The sequence below is a fragment of the Spinacia oleracea genome, chromosome 6 (assembly GCF_020520425.1).
Source record: "Spinacia oleracea cultivar Varoflay chromosome 6, BTI_SOV_V1, whole genome shotgun sequence".
Lineage (NCBI taxonomy): Eukaryota > Viridiplantae > Streptophyta > Magnoliopsida > Caryophyllales > Amaranthaceae > Spinacia > Spinacia oleracea.
The window spans coordinates 113,165,807-113,182,607 of NC_079492.1; the positions used below are offsets into that span (position 1 = coordinate 113,165,807).

At 35.7% G+C, this 16,801-nt stretch overlaps 2 protein-coding genes across 2 annotated transcripts; both read left to right on the forward strand.

Annotated features, from left to right (window-relative positions):
- Positions 1 to 10,011: 10,011 nt before the first annotated feature.
- LOC130463500 (protein FAR1-RELATED SEQUENCE 5) lies at positions 10,012 to 12,341 on the forward strand. Its single transcript, XM_056832646.1, has 3 exons — positions 10,012 to 10,811; positions 11,166 to 12,281; positions 12,332 to 12,341. Exons 1-3 carry the CDS (start codon positions 10,012 to 10,014, stop codon positions 12,339 to 12,341), a joined length of 1,926 nt encoding a protein of 641 aa, XP_056688624.1.
- A 2,218-nt stretch (positions 12,342 to 14,559) lies between these two features.
- LOC110776859 (DNA repair protein XRCC3 homolog) lies at positions 14,560 to 15,357 on the forward strand. Its single transcript, XM_021981418.1, has one exon. The coding sequence runs from the start codon at positions 14,560 to 14,562 to the stop codon at positions 15,355 to 15,357; it is 798 nt and encodes a 265-aa protein (XP_021837110.1).
- Positions 15,358 to 16,801: the final 1,444 nt, after the last annotated feature.

The following is a 16,801-nucleotide window of genomic DNA, read 5'->3' on the forward strand; positions in this document are numbered from 1 at the left end:
ACATGCCCGAGCCCGACCCTTGCGTGCATGCATGTGCGGTGGCTTAGAGCTTTCTCTCTTGTCTTCTAACAAACATACTTGCTGAAAGATAATACTTCCTCCGTTCCTAAATAGTTGCACCATTTTGACTTTTTGAAGGAAATAGTGCCCTTGGTCCAAGTATGCATATAATATTAAGTCTAATAAATGCGGTTCAGTATTAATTAACAAGTTAAAAATTCAGTGAGATCAAGTGAGCTGAATGCCTAGCTAGAGGCCGCTTCAGTTCAAGTGGAATTTAATGATATTAATCCACAACTTACTCTTGACTGAACCCGTAGGGTCACACAAATAGTACGTAAACGGATCAAGTATTTAATGGCATTAAATACTCCATCTATGGATATTCGGAATCGACGGATCTTGGTTTCAGTGGGAGCTGAGATCGTCACAGGCAAGAAATGAATACTCCGGAAACGATGATATTGCCGGAAACGGAAATATGGATCGTATCGGAAATATAAATATTATCCAAGTCGTAGATGTTTCCGGAAACGGAAACATGGTACGTATCGGAAAATATTATCGGAAATGGAAATATTGCCGGAATCGGAAATATTGCCGGAAACGGAAATATTGTCAGAATCGGAAATATTATCGGAATCGGAAAATAATTCCTGAAACGGAAATATTAAATATTTGTTCGAAACGGAAATTGATCCCGGAATCGGAAATATTAAATATTGTTCGTATCGGAAATGAATTCCGGAACCGGGAATTTAATCGGAAGCGTATCGTACGAATAAACATCGGACGAGCTTGCTAGACGCAAGGCCTAGCACGAAGCTAGGCCCAACGCCTAGCACGAAGCTAGGCCCAACGCCTAGCAAAGCCCGCGCGCGACCAAAGCAAGCAAAGTCCAAACGTGAGAGCAAGGCCAGCAGGCGCGCGCCCCTCGTGGGCTGCGAGCACTTGCTGGGCCTGGGCTCAGCGCGCGCGCATGGCGCCCCTCGTGGGCTGCTGCGGCTGCGTGTGTGTTTGTGCTTGCGTACGAAACCTTGATCGGTTAGGATTCGTATAAGATTGATTTCCTAAGTCTACTAGATAAATTAAGTGATTGAATTTTAGATTAATTCAGATTCACTAAATCGTTTCCTAGTAGGATTCTAATATCCGATACCCATGCCCTATAAATAGGTGATCAATGCTCACAATTTACATCGAGTATTCAAGTATTCAAAGTGATTTTTGAGAGCAAAAATTCAGTCATACAATTGCCTATATGTGCCGAAAATTCTAAGTACCTTAAGGGCGATCCTAGTTGGTCAAGCTTAAGGCGGATCCGGACGTGCTGTGGACTATCTACGGAGGGACGACACTTGGAGTCCTAAAGACTTGTTCTTGTTCGGTTCGGGCGCAACTAGGAAAGGCACGCAACAAAGTGTATGCATCTAAACTATGCTAAATGATTATGTGTAAATAATATGCTTTCCTGGCTTTATGGTTTTTCCGCATGATTTATGAATTGTCATATGTATCATAACCTAACAGTGGTATCACGAGCCTCTTATTATTTTCATAATCTAAATTGCATGAACATGGTTAAATATTACAAATTTGCAAGAATTCAAAGGGGTGATTAATTTTCGTAATTGTTAATTAATTGCAAATTGCGTTTATTTAATTATACGTACGCAGTTTTTCGGCAGTTTCTTCGTTACTCATCCAAATCGAGTGATTTTTATGTCAATTCCGCATGTAAAAGGCATTCTAAAATTTTGACAAAAAGAGTATTTTTCGGCCGAACCCAGAATTCTCAAATTCGAAGCCTAACTATGACTTTTCGGAGGTTTTAGTTTTTCGAATGCAAAATTTCGTAAATTTAAGATGTTAAATTAAATATTTGCGATTCTTGTTGATAAATCTTGAATTTTTGATTGACCTATTGTATATGTTTAACAAGTTTGAATGCCTAGCCTTGTTAATTATGCAATCTAATTTGTAATTATGATTAACTTGTTGAAAATTGAAATAATTTAGAATTAATTTGATTTTCATAATTAGTTATAATTTAATTAGATACCTATGATTAAAAACCACCATAAAAATTGTAAATTTATGTTAAGTTTTGAATTTTTATGACCTAGACTTGAATCCATGTTAATCGGAAATCAATTGAATAATAAATTTTCGATTTTTCGCCCTAAAATTATGAAATTAATATTATTTATTAATTTGTCATTAATTTTGAATATAAATTTTAAATTTTTATGCGATTTGCTCATATAACTTGCACGCACAAAGCAATGGACGCTACGTGTTACCCTTAAGGGATGTTGTATAGTGCGGGCATGTGACGACGAGCAAGGGAGCTCGTCGCCCATGCGGTACGAATGCAATGAGCAAGGCCATGGTGCACGAGCACAAGGCAGCAGCCCTGCCTTGTGTCGTGGGCTGTGTGCGATGGGCGAATGGGCGAGGGCGAGAGCAAGGCACGAGCAGTCGTGTGTGGGCAGCAAGCGAGCTGCGCCACAGCGCGCACTGCCTCGCGCAAGCGTGCGGAGCCTCGCGCGCAGCGAGCGCAAGCTCGCGTGCCACGAGTGCTACGCCCCAGCATCGATCGCTCGCGCGCAGCGAGCGCTATTGTGCGTGCGACAAGCGCTGCGCCCAGTGATGGCGTGCAGCGTGCTTGTTGAGACGAGCGCTGCGCCCAGCGATGGCAAGCAGCTTGCTTGTTGCGACGTGCGACGAGCGCTGCGCCCAGCGATGGGCTGCGGCAGCATGCTCGTGCGTCGAGCGCTGGCGCGCGCAGCGAGCACCAGCTCGCGTGAGGCCTTGCGATGGGGAGCAACAGCAATGCGACGCAGCGCATGGGCTGTGCGCACATGGCCTGCGATGGCTGCGTTGCGTGGGGTTGTTGCGTTACGATTAGATCGTTTTAAAATTTTAATTTGAAATTTTCAGTTTTCGTAATTTTAATTAATTTTAAAATTAATAATTTAAATTATTTTCTTGGATTTTAATTTTGAATATTGTAATTATAATAAATTTTATTTATTCTAATTATTTTACTAAAATTAAAATCATGAATTAATTTAAATACGACTGAAATTAAATTAAATTTTGGATTCAATTATAAATTTATATGAGCTTTAAATTTTAATTAAATTTGTATGTTTCTGGTTAGACTAGAAATACATTTTTATGTTTAAAATTAGTAAAGCATATGAATTTATTGGTTTAAGTGGGAGCTCTTTTTAGTCATATACTCTTGATTAGGTCTACAAATCCTTAAGGTTAAAACAACTTGATTAGAATTAATAAGGACTGAATAATTTGTAGATTATTGGTGCCCTTGATTAATTTCTGCAAATGTTTATGTGATGCATAATGTGTTTTACTAACCAGCTATGTGGGCCATTCATGTTAATGAATGGGTGAATGGTATATATTGTATATGTACTGTTTTGCAGGTTATGAAGTGACTAGTATGGCCTAAATAGGATAGAAAATATGGTCTGCGTACCATTAATTTGAATGTAATTGGTCTAAAGTACCAAAGTTGTTTTTCAATTCAAATATGGTATGCGTACCATCAAATAGTTGTAATTAGTTTTAATTATAGCTTATCCTATTTGAAGAAAATGGTGCCTCCCACGGAGATTTTCAAGACGGACTTTGAAGTTAAAGCTTCAAGATGAAGTCGGGCCATACTAGATCACATTTATCTTATGCATGTTTTAAGTTATTTATTGCTTTTAAATATGTCTTAAAATGCATGAGATCAAAAGCTTGATTATGTTGCAAGATTAAGGATTTTAGTTCACTTAAAATCTAACCAACATAGTAAGAGCCTTAAGTTCCAAACTTAAAAATTGAGTTAAAAGGTGCCATGCCAAAATATACACTTGCTTGGATATCCTTTACATCAATCTAGTAATAGTTTTCGCTCAGCGAGGTGTTACTTATTGGTCCTAAAGGGGCAAGGCACACAAATAATTGTGAGTACATGTTAGTTTTGGTGAAACTCAACGATATAAGTAAGGAGTCCTTTTATGTCGTGGAAAAATCGATAGGTTTACCTAATAAGTTCTTAGACGTACCTATCAACCAAGAATAGTTTCTAGACTATTAGCAAAAGGCTTTTGCTTACCTAAGATGTTTTAAGATTAAGTCGACAAACTGTGCTTAATTCTTCAATGATTTTGGGGTCTTGGAATCATTTTATTCACACCTGCCGAAACAATAAATTCGAATAAAATGCTAATAACTTGTTTGAATTGCATGATTGCTTTAATTTTCAAGTTATTATTCATGATAAATGTTTAGACTTTGCATGCTTCAATGAATGTTTTAATTATTATTTATAATTAAATATCTTGCACTGCAATAAATCCTTTTAGAAAGGTAACAGTAAATTTCCTCGATTGGTAATGAATCCAAGAACGATTCACGGAAATGAGAGAAAATGAGCAATTTAAATGTACGTTTCTTTTAATGACTTTTATGGTTGTTTTCGAGTATCAAAATCGAATGGCAAACCGATTGGTGCTTGTGAATTCAAAATACAAGGTAGTTTTGAGATCATAAAGCATTGAGTTTAAACACTCAGCTTTACCAATGGTTAACAACCTAATATCTTTGTCCATTTAATTCTCGAATGAGTCTAGTCCCTAGACATTCGAATAGATCGATGCTTAGAGAACTTTAGAAGCTTCTGGTAAGATCATCTAGTTGAAACAGAATATTCAACATAAATTAAATGGTAAGAACCCTGTTGGAGTGACATTGGACATGTCTAACAAAGTATAAAAGTCAACACTAAAGAATTCAATTCTTAAGACTATAAGAAAGGGTACAAGAAATAGGAAAACGAGGAACAAATGAAAGGAATTTACGATTCCGTTTCTACCTATAAGTTTATGTTTAAAGAGAAGTGACCTAGCAATCAAACTTCTTTGGTATCATATACCGCTTGAGGTTCTTACTTCGGTAATAACTCAAAAAATGGAAGCTAGGCTACACTAATGACCTACAAGTGGGAAATGAAACATGGCAATGCTACATTAGTTGTAGGGTCATCTAGTTTGTTTTAAGTCCTTTCAAGGCTGGAACTTAATGGCTATTTTGTTCCATAATCAGCATACCTAAATTTCTGCTTCAAACACAGAAAGACTCACATTCAGAAGAACAAAAATAATGCTTGTTTGTTTGTTTATTTGAATAAAATGGTCATTTACGGGTTGAGTCAATATGCTTGATTAAAACAAACAACTCTTTAAAGAACTTTACTAGGTTCAAATCAACCCCTTGATTTGAGTTCCACTAATCTTTGGCATTGTTGCTTAGACCATATCAATAAGTTAACATTCAAAAGCTCTATTTTGATGGACTTTTGAAAGTTCATTGATTTCTAAATCAATTTAAGAGCTTTCTCTCTTGTCTTCTAACAAACATACTTGCTGAAAGATAATACTTCCTCCGTTCCTAAATAGTTGCACCATTTTGACTTTTTGAAGGAAATAGTGCCCTTGGTCCAAGTATGCATATAATATTAAGTCTAATAAATGCGGTTCAGTATTAATTAACAAGTTAATAATTCAGTGAGATCAAGTGAGCTGAATGCCTAGCTAGAGGCCGCTTCAGTTCAAGTGGAATTTAATGATATTAATCCACAGCTTACTCTTGACTGAACCCGTAGGGTCACACAAATAGTACGTAAACGGATCAAGTATTTAATGGCATTAAATACTCCATCTATGGATATTCGGAATCGACGGATCTTGGTTTCAGTGGGAGCTGAGATCGTCACAGGCAAGAAATGAATACTCCGGAAACGATGATATTGCCGGAAACGGAAATATGGATCGTATCGGAAATATAAATATTATCCAAGTCGTAGATGTTGCCGGAAACGGAAACATGGTACGTATCGGAAAATATTATCGGAAATGGAAATATTGCCGGAATCGGAAATATTGCCGGAAACGGAAATATTGTCAGAATCGGAAATATTATCGGAATCGGAAAATAATTCCGGAAACGGAAATATTAAATATTTGTTCGAAACGGAAATTGATTCCGGAATCGGAAATATTAAATATTGTTCGTATCGGAAATGAATTCCGGAACCGGGAATTTAATCGGAAGCGTATCGTACGAATAAACATCGGACGAGCTTGCTAGACGCAAGGCCTAGCACGAAGCTAGGCCCAACGCCTAGCAAAGCCCGCGCGCGACCAAAGCGAGCAAAGCCCAAACGCGAGAGCAAGGCCAGCAGGCGCGCGCCCCTCGTGGGCTGCGAGCACTTGCTGGGCCTGGGCTCAGCGCGCGCGCGCGCATGGCGCCCCTCGTGGGCTGCTGCGCCTGCGTGTGTGTTTGTGCTTGCGTACGAAACCTTGATCGGTTAGGATTCGTATAAGATTGATTTCCTAAGTCTACTAGATAAATTAAGTGATTGAATTTTAGATTAATTCAGAGTCACTAAATCGTTTCCTAGTAGGATTCTAATATCCGATACCCATGCCCTATAAATAGGTGATCAATGCTCACAATTTACATCGAGTATTCAAGTATTCAAAGTGATTTTTGAGAGCAAAAATTCAGTCATACAATTGCCTATATGTGCCGAAAATTCTAAGTACCTTAAGGGCGATCCTAGTTGGTCAAGCTTAAGGCGGATCCGGACGTGCTGTGGACTATCTACGGAGGGACGACACTTGGAGTCCTAAAGACTTGTTCTTATTCGTTTCGGGCGCAGCTAGGGAAGGCACGCAACAAAGTGTATGCATCTAAACTATGCTAAATGATTATGTGTAAATAATATGCTTTCCTGGCTTTATGGTTTTTCCGCATGATTTATGAATTGTCATATGTATCATAACTTAACACTTTTAACACTATTCACTTGTCTTGCTTTGACCTCAATTTTCTACTAATAAATAAAATTAAAAATTATTATACAAAATATTATTAGGTTTGTCTTAATATATATTTTAAATATATCAACTTTTTATAATTTTTACTAATACATAATTATAAGTATTGATGGTCAAACTTATGCGTTGGCAAACGTAAAAGTCAAAACGGTGCAACTATTTAGGAACGGAGGAAGTATATAAATTAGGTGAAACACTTGTATTTTATCAATGCGGGACAAAAGGTCTTTCATTCTTTTGAAGTAAAACCAACAAATGGCGGAAACTCCAATACGAAGTAGCGTGCTTTGAATTAATTAGCATACATCAAACTACATATTTATTTTTTAAAGTAAGTACATGACAATTTAAAGTTGTGATGTAATATACTACTACTACTACTACTATTTATCATTTATTACTATTATTTAGTAACTATTTATCATTTATTACTATTATTTAGTAATTACTTACACATTATTAATTATTTATTATGTACGAAGTAGTTATTAATAAGTAATAATTAAGTATTAGTTATTAATTATTAATTATCAATTACTCCGTATTTATTATTTCTTATTTATTTCAATTCATTAATATTTAGTTCAATTAAGTTAAGTTCATTTCAGGAGCATTCAGTTCAATTCAGTCAAGGAGCATTTAGTTTAGTTTAGTTTAGTTCGGTTCAATTAAGTTAATTTTTGTTCGGTTTTTTATTATTATTATTATTATTATTAATTTTTTTTAAAAGAATAGAGGGATCAGGTATGGGAGTATGTAGCTAGCGTAGCATTTGTCCCTTGCCGCGCGAGTTTCATTTCCGGCGTTAATTCACAACAAGCATCTCATAGACAAGGGCGCAAGGTGATGCATGGGATAAGTATGTAGATCGATCAAGGAATTGACTGAATAATAATAATAATAATAATAATAATAATAATAATAGTAATAACACTAATAATAATTACAAACTTTTATATAAGACGGTTTTACACAAAAGACCATCTTGGTATAATATAAGTTAAGCAATGAAATCAATTAGTTAAACACTTAAACTAATTAGTTAAGCACTGAAAACAATTAGTTAAGCAATAGTTAAGCAATGGAATCAACTAGTTAAGTAAAATGACCAATTAGTTAAGCAATCAAAGTGGTCTTTTTCGATAAAGCGGTCTTACACAAAAGTTGCTCAATAATAATATATACTCAGCAAAAGGATAGAAGATGTACGTATACGTACAAATAGTCAAATACAAGCATTAATTGTACGTTTTCGTTTAGAGAAAGGGTTGGGTCACTTAGACTTGCAAAATTAAGAGCATAATTAGCATACCGTACGTTTGGGACCACAAATTTGTCATGTTTTCAACTTACATGCAAACTTATTTCTTCATATATGTTCCAGTTTGTGATGTATTCCGTACATTATTTCTCTGATTTCTGCATTTCATTTTATGATATTGTCAGTCATTAACATTTATCATTACTAATTTTAGCTGTCATTAAATTTTAAGATCGATATAAAAACTACAAGGCGAGTAATAGATGATCAGTAAGGTCAATTATCTTCGCTAGCTTTAGCTCCATGCAATTTTCTCACAAAATATAATAATCATATTTAATTTGCATACAAGATTACAAGTTGTTTTTTTTATATAACAGTGAACTAATAATTCAAGGAAATTAGAATGACATGTATAACAACAAATTAAGAGTACGCCATCTGACATCTAAGAAACACACAAAAATTAATTAAGAGCATTTACCATTGTTATACGTGTCATATAGTGAATTAGTTACACTTGCTCATGATCCACCAAGGTAATAAGGCGATAAGTGAATACATTTTCTTTCCGCATAATAAAAATCAAAACCTGCTGAATATTAGCAAATCGAGGAGACTAGCTTTAGATCAACTGTTGTCATACTAATAATATTGTTATTTGAAATAGTTGAAATTCAATAATATGTACAGTTGGTTAACATGAAAATGAGCATGAGTTGGACATTCATAAAAGGGAAAATTATGAAAAAAAACATAAAAACACAAACAATGCAACTTCCTGGAAATTTCTTTTAAAAATCTCACTCTCACAAAACATATAGGAATGAGCCTAGTTAGCAGTGTCGGGTGCCCGCCCACCCACCCACCCACGTTATGTCTTATGTGGACCGTACCTTGATGTGAGAAGATCGATTTACTTCTTGTAACGTGGACAACCAAATACGGAGTATTGTTTTACGCTTTTTGAAATTGTCATTTCAATTTCATAATGGTTGAAGGCCTCTTTTTCACCCCTGTGATAAACGTTCGATTCTCACCCCTTATGGGGAGTCCATACACATAAAATAATTTTAAGCTGACTGGACATAAAATGCAATCAGTTAACGACATGTCAGCATGTACATTTTGGTTTTAGGTGGGAAATGGTATATTTTAGGAGGGAAAGGTTTTCATTTTTTCCGCCAGTTTGCTCTTCCAAGCGGGTATTTCAGCGCCCCAAAATCCTGCGAAAATTTCCCCGCCTAAATTTCCCCAAAAAAAAAAAAAAAAAAAAAACAAACCAAAGTGAAGGTGAACATTAACTATCCACAGAAGGATATCACTTACCAGGCTTGTTGTAAGAGGTGAATATTCATGAACTCCATTTTTACTTCTCATTTAATACAAAGCAATAATTAAGTAATGTTTTAACTTTGTTATCTACAATTTTGTTCTCGTTTTATGTATTTTCATAGTAAATTTTATTCTCGAATATAATCCTTATTAATGTATTGTTATTTTATCATTGTCGTAAAATCTATGAACCATTCATTAATCAAGCGGAGTAACCAATGTTGTTGGTTGAAGTTGACGGAGAAACCTATGTACCTTGTGTGTTTAATCATTTATTTTCGGGGATAACTTATGTATGTTAACCTTTTTAATTTAATTTACGGTATATGTATAATTAAAAACATAATGCTAATATATTATTTGAATTAATTATTTGTTTATTTGAATTAATTTTAAAAAATGGCCATACCTATTTATTTGTATAAAAGCATTGTATGATTTATTTTAATTTGTATTAAAAAATTACTTGGTTGATTTCATTTTTTATTTCAGAGTACAATGGTTAGTATAGACCTTAATGTTGAACCTTTCATCGGAGAAGGAACTATTGTGAATTCAACTACTCCAACCACCCCTTGTCCAGGAATGTGTTTTGAGTCCGGTCGTGAGTTTTTTGAATTTTGCAATCGTTATGCGTACATGACTGGTTTTGAGTTGTTTGTAATATGTAGTAAGATTAAGAAGGAGTACAAGGATAAGGGTGTTAGTAAAGTTGGTATTGGTGAGCTTGAGGCTAGGCCCCATACGATGGAGATGATCAGATTAAAGTGTAAGAAAGGTGGCGTGAAATCTAGTGTCGGGTCTAATGTTACTGGTTGCAACGTTTTTTTTTATGGTAAAGAGAAAAACGGAGAGTTTGTAGTTATTAGTTGTGATTTGGCGCATAATCATCCCCTATTGCCCGAAAATAGTAGGATGATGGTTAACTATAGAAGCATCGATAGTGCTACCTTTGATAGGGTAATGATAAATGAACGTGCCGGTGTTAGCGTTAGTAGAAACTTTGGCACGCAATTGATAGAAAAGGGTGGTTTTGATAATATGACGTTCAACAAAAAAGATTTGAGGAACGCCATAGCTGTTGAACGTCGTAAAACCATGTTTGAGAAAGGGGATGCTGTTGCACTTGAAGAGTATTTTAAAGCACAACGAGATCTGAATGTCGATTTCTATAGTTCTATAGAACGAGATGAAGAGGGTATTTTAAAGAACGCATTCTGGTCCGACGCGCGTAGTAGAGGAAGTTGCAAATATTTCGGGGATGTGATCAGTTTCGACACCACCTTTTCTAGCAACAGGTATGTTATTTTACTATTTAGTTCTTTCAATTACATTACTGTGGTTGTTAGTTATTTGGGTTATTTGGGAAAGTGTTATTGAAATTGAAGTAATTGTGCATGTGGTAATTGATATTATTGTGATGTTATTTTTTATGACACTCCTAATAATAGTGTAAATGCATAGGTTTTTTTCTATGGTACGTTTACCGTGTGTATGCTTGTCATAAATGCGATATAATTGATAATTAGTTTTTATTCCCATTTCATAATGATTTTTAATTAAGTTAATATATGTGCATGCATGCGAAAATAATTTACTTGATATGGTTATTCCATCGTACTTTACACAATACTAATTACTGAATTTACCAGGTATCGTATGCCATTTGCCCCGTTTGTTGGCGTCAACCACCATGGGAGGTCAATTGTTTTTGCTGGCGCTTTAATATCACACGAAGACACTCCGAGTTTTGTTTGGGTCTTTGAGGAATGGCTTAAGTGCATGGGAAAGCCTCCTGAGGGAATTATAACCGATCAGGACAAGGCAATAGGTAGAGCGATAAGCATACTTTTCCCCGGGGTTCCTCACAGGCTTTGTTTGTGGCACATGCTACAAAATGCCTCTCGCAATCTCGGCAAGCTCGATGAATGGAAAAGCATCGACACGCTGATTAGAACCGCCGTTCATGACATGCTCGATCCCGATGAGTTTGATGAGGCTTGGTGTCTTGTGATGGACAAATATAATCAACGTAAGGGTTGGATGCTGGATGCGTATGATAAACGTCAGCAATGGGCACCAGCTTACAATAGAGGTAAATTTTGGGCTGGAATGTCCTCTACGCAACGAAGTGAAGGTATGAATCGCACATTCAAAATTCATGTAAACTTAGATTGTGGATTAACGCAGTTTATTAAAAACTACGAGTTTTGTATGAAGATAAAGGCAGAGGAAGAGTCGAAGGATAATCTTGATAGTATAGATAAGCCTCCTAGACTTGATGTGGACAAGAGTGTGTTAGCTGAGTATGTGTTGCATAAGGTATACACCAATGAGATGTTTGATGTGGTTGTGAATGAGCGGAAAGGTTTAACCCACACGAACGTAACCAAAACCAATGCACTAGGGTCACTTGTATTTTATAGAGCTGATGAGAAACTGACCTCCCCTCATTGGAGGAAAAGGTTCAAAAGTTACGTTGTTAAAGTAGATAAGGTAAAGGGGGAACTGAGTTGCTCATGTCAGTTGTTTGAATTTAGGGGTATTTTATGTAGGCACATACTCAAAGCAATGGATGTGGAGGATTTCCAATTTATACCGGAGAAATATATACTAGATAGATGGACGAAGAAAGTTAGGTCGTATGAGAGTGTTAGGGTTTCATACTATGATCCTGAAGAAACCGCAATGTTAGCCAAAGCTAAAGAGCTTTCCCAAAGGCATAACTATTTGAAAGAATTAGCCATGCGCAATGAAGCTGCGTACAAGTTATATACAGAAGGCACTGATAGTCTTAGGCTGAAAATGGAGGATGCAGTCGGTATTAGAAAGACTGGTGAAGGAGGTGATCAGTCTATTTGTTGGTGGGATCCCGAAGCACGTAACGTATTTGGTCATCGTAGGCTACGACCGAGGGAGTGTAATGAACGTGCCCTAAAGAGGGCATCTCAACCTGCTGAGGATGGTGCCATTAAAACCCCCATTGATAAGAGGCATGTTGGGCGGTCTAAGAAAGGACCGTATTCAATCTACGACAAATCAAAGAAGAACCAAGCATGTAATCACGCTGAGATTGCAGCGAACGAGGTAATGTTACATTTGTTGATTTTTGTTATTTGAAAGTCATATTTTGTTTATTATGAATTATTATTTAATCAAGGTACGGTAATTGTAGGAACTCATAAGGTCTACTTATGGCCATATTCCTAGCTACCGGGCTAGGCAAGAGCATGCGAAGAACGTTCATGATGCACGTTTACATTCCTCATTTAATGGACCTGTTTTAGAAGACATTCCCGAATCTTTTCAAATAAATTTGTCCGAAGATATATCCCAAACTTTTGATTATGATACCTTTGAATGGCACAGAAGTCTCGGAGGTCGAGGGACCTTGTAGTTGTTTGTATATATTTTATAATTAATTGGGTTCTGTATTATCTGTATATAAAGTTTTGTTAGATTATTGTATGAAAAATAATTAGTCATATTAAATTCTATTCTATATTTTTAACATTTCATAAACTTAAAACGTTGAACTGAATTGGTCCTCATAAGAATGTGGAAAAATCACCCAAAAAAAAAAGTGTGGGTTAGGGGGTTGGTTGGTAGGGAAATATGCATATTCCCGCTGCTAGCAGGGCTCGAACCTCAGACCAAAGGGGAAGCAAAGCTCTATGTTAAGGCAGTAACCATTGTGACGTGAGGCCGAAGCCATTGCCTCATTTGCGTCAAAAATATAGTAATACTGCTCTATGTGCTGAATAAAATAATTATAATGCCCTCGTTAATTTCATTTCGTGGACACTCATACAATGCTTAATTGGTAATATATTTACATATTCATTCATTAAAATAAATTAGTCCTATTACATTCTATTCTTTATTTTTAACTTTTTATAAACTTAAAACGTTGAACTGAACTGGTCTTCATAAGAACGTGGAAAAATTTCCCAAAAAAAAAAGTGGGGGTTAGGGGGGTTGTTGGTAGGGAAATATGCATAATCCCGCTGCTAGCAGGGCTCGAACCTCAGACCAAAGGAGAAGCAAAGCTCTATGTTAAGGCAGTAACCATTGTGACGTGAGGCCGAAGCCATTGCCTCATTTGCGTCAAAAATATAGTAATAATGCTCTATGTGCTGAATAAAATAATTATAATACCCTCGTTAATTTCATTTCGTGGAAACTCATACAATGCTTAATTGGTAATATATTTACATATTCATTCATTAAAATAAATTAAATTAAATTTTAAAAATTGGAATATTTTTACATTTATTTTGTTCATACTGTTGTTGAAAATAATGGTGTCTTTTTTTGCGGTATATTGTTAGAAAATTGCAAATAGTTGAAATAATAGTTATAGTTTCTGTGTACGTTCTATGGGTGTGAGTGAAATAATTAATCTTCTTGTTGACATCCAAGTTTAGTAACGCACAACCCAACCTGTATATATAGTAATGGTTGTGTAGTCTAAAATTAACTTAAATAAATAAAAGGAAATTTTGTTATTTACTACCTTAAAAATACACCACTTTTGTATTTACTACCTTATGAAATTTTTATTTTAAATTACTACCTTAAACTTTCAATTTTTTATTATTTACTACCACTTTACAATTTTCTCATTTTAAAATTAAGATATCTCTTTGGTTTCTTAATCCTTTAATGTGATTCAAAGTTCATTATCCTCCTTGCTCTATAGGGATTTCATTGAGAACGACATTTCAAAAAAATTCGTTTGATAATTCATATATATTTTAAACTTTTATGTATAATATTTAATTCGTTTTACCTTTTGTAAAATTTTAAAAGCAAGATCTCAATGGAATCCTTACACATAAATGAGAAGAATGGGATTTGAATCACTTAAAATGATTAAGAAACGAAAGAGATATCTCAATTTTAAAATGAGAAAACTGTAAAGTGGTAATAAATAAAAATAAATTGGAACTTTAAGGTAGTAATTTAAAATAAAATTTTCATAAGGTAGTAAATACAAAAGTGGTGTATTTTCAAGGTAGTAAATACCAAAAAATCCTAAATAAAATGTCAGCAAATTCACAAAAAATTACAACCAGGTGCCATGCTATTGATACTATTTTGCAAGGTGGAATAAGTGTTGGTGAAGTGACTGAATTATGCGGGGATAATACGACAGGTAAAACACAACTTTGCCTTCAAACTAGTATTGCATGTCAGTTACTCCCTTCATTGGGTGGAATGTTCGGGGCAACCATTTATATACACTCAATTGGACCATTTCCAATTCGTAGGTTGACATCTTTAATACCCTTCATTTTAGAAACCTCTCTTGATGTCAATGACAAACCCTGTGATCATATAACAACCAAACAGGTTGAATCACCATATGAGTTACCTGACGTACTTGATTGGGTTGTAAAGTTGGTTAAACAGTCGCACAACACGTGCAGGCATGTGAGGTTAGTTGTTATCGATTCAATTGCAAGTATTTGTACTAGCCATTTCGAGAACACGGCGGTAGGGTTAGAGTCACGGACACAGTTGCTACGTGCTATTGGATATGGTTTGAAGTCCATTGCATCCAAATACAACCTTGCCGTCCTAGTGGTCAATAATGTTGTTGATGTTTTTCCAAGTGATTCCGATTCTTCTACGCATTTCATGATGTCATCTGGAAGGAAGGTTCGCCCAGCTTTGGGTAATGTATGGACTCGGGATATAGGAACGAGGTTATTCTTATCCAAATCAATTAATCCCTCAGACCAAACTTGTGGCAGATTGTTAAGTGTCCTATTATCATCTACGCTTGAGTTAGATGTTTGTAGATTTAAAATTACCGAGAAGGGCGTTGTTGATGCATGAATTATATTACTTCACAGATGTTCAAAATCGGAAAATCCATATGGAGTGTTGTCTGTTTAAAATAGCTAAATCCCGAATGATCAACATGGGATTAGTACCACTTGCCATCGTGATAATATTCTAAATAAGGTCACATTTTCCTGTTTGAACAATAAATGTAGGACTTCATTCTCATAAATCCATAAACGAGTGGTTTTTTAAGCCATACGAATACTAATTACAATCCTTACATCATACGCCTCCACACACAATTCCCGGCAGATTAGATGTTTTGTTAATAGTGATTCAACACGTTTTGCTTGAGAGTAATTTCAGGACGTCATTGGATTTCATGTCGTTATGATGGCTTCCCACTAAACGGCCAAGAAGGAAGTTCCTGATACCATTGTTGTTGTCCCTATAAGTCTGCAATTCAAACGAACTTGCTGTGACATTGTGTTGTGTTTGGAAATTGAGAAAGGAAAACCAATTAAGTAATTACCTCCATAATTTCTGTTACATTCTCCCGAACAGACAACAAATGCAGCATGCACAACAAACCACGATCGGGAACATTTCCAGCTATCGGATTGTTCATAATGTGCACTTTGTAATCCGAATAATCAAAAAATGACCAAACGTCGTTCAGCGTGCGTTGATCTGGAACTTGACCAATAATGTTGGCCTGTTTTAAAGCACAACATATTTCAAGACGGAGTGTCTACAAATCGGTGGGTTATATGAACAACCTAAAAAACAAAAACACGTACAGTCTTTGGGGCTAGTAACTCGCTGAAGGTAAGTGATGTATGTGGCTTTCTCCGAGGATCGAAAACCTTTATCACTTCTTCTCCACCAGATAAAGTAATGACCATCCGATCGCCATTGTCACATAAGGGAATATACAACTGCGTTACAAAGTCCATAATTGTATTAGTTTCGGTGAAGGATTAAAGGACGTAGTTTACACAGAAATTTAAGATTGTACCTTGTTGACATCCTTTAGAACAAAGTCCCTGTCAAAGTCTTGTTTAATCTCCGTAACCTTCTTCTCCACCAACTCCGTATACTCGTTTGAATTCATATCTGTAAGAAATATATCATCCTACACACAATTGTTTACAGTTATTCTTATTATATCCGTTTGTGCCTAATGTTTGTGCGAAAGTGTCCTACATTTAACTTACCAATAGTGTTGGGTGGATAACGTATGCAGTTATTGCAGGGTTCTCTGTGATGTCCTTGTTCAAACAAGCACACCAAGCATCCATAATCTACAAGTGTATACTGCGATTATTAAGATTGAGAAAACTAAATTTGGTGTTCCATACACGTCTTATAAGGTGAAAACTTGTCACGCATACCTTATGATTTATTTCTCCTGATTTTTTAAATGACGCGTACAGCAAACCACGAGATAGTGTGTGTTTACCGAACTTGAATAGAACTTGGTCGGAGTTCTTGT

Bases quoted from the DNA above. Each gene is read 5' to 3' on its own strand.
- LOC130463500 (XM_056832646.1), top strand. From the start codon at position 10,012: ATGGTTAGTATAGACCTTAATGTTGAACCTTTCATCGGAGAAGGAACT. The intron at 10,812-11,165 runs GTATGTTATTTT...TGAATTTACCAG, and splicing joins ACCACCTTTTCTAGCAACAG to GTATCGTATGCCATTTGCCC.
- LOC110776859 (XM_021981418.1), top strand. From the start codon at position 14,560: ATGTCAGCAAATTCACAAAAAATTACAACCAGGTGCCATGCTATTGAT.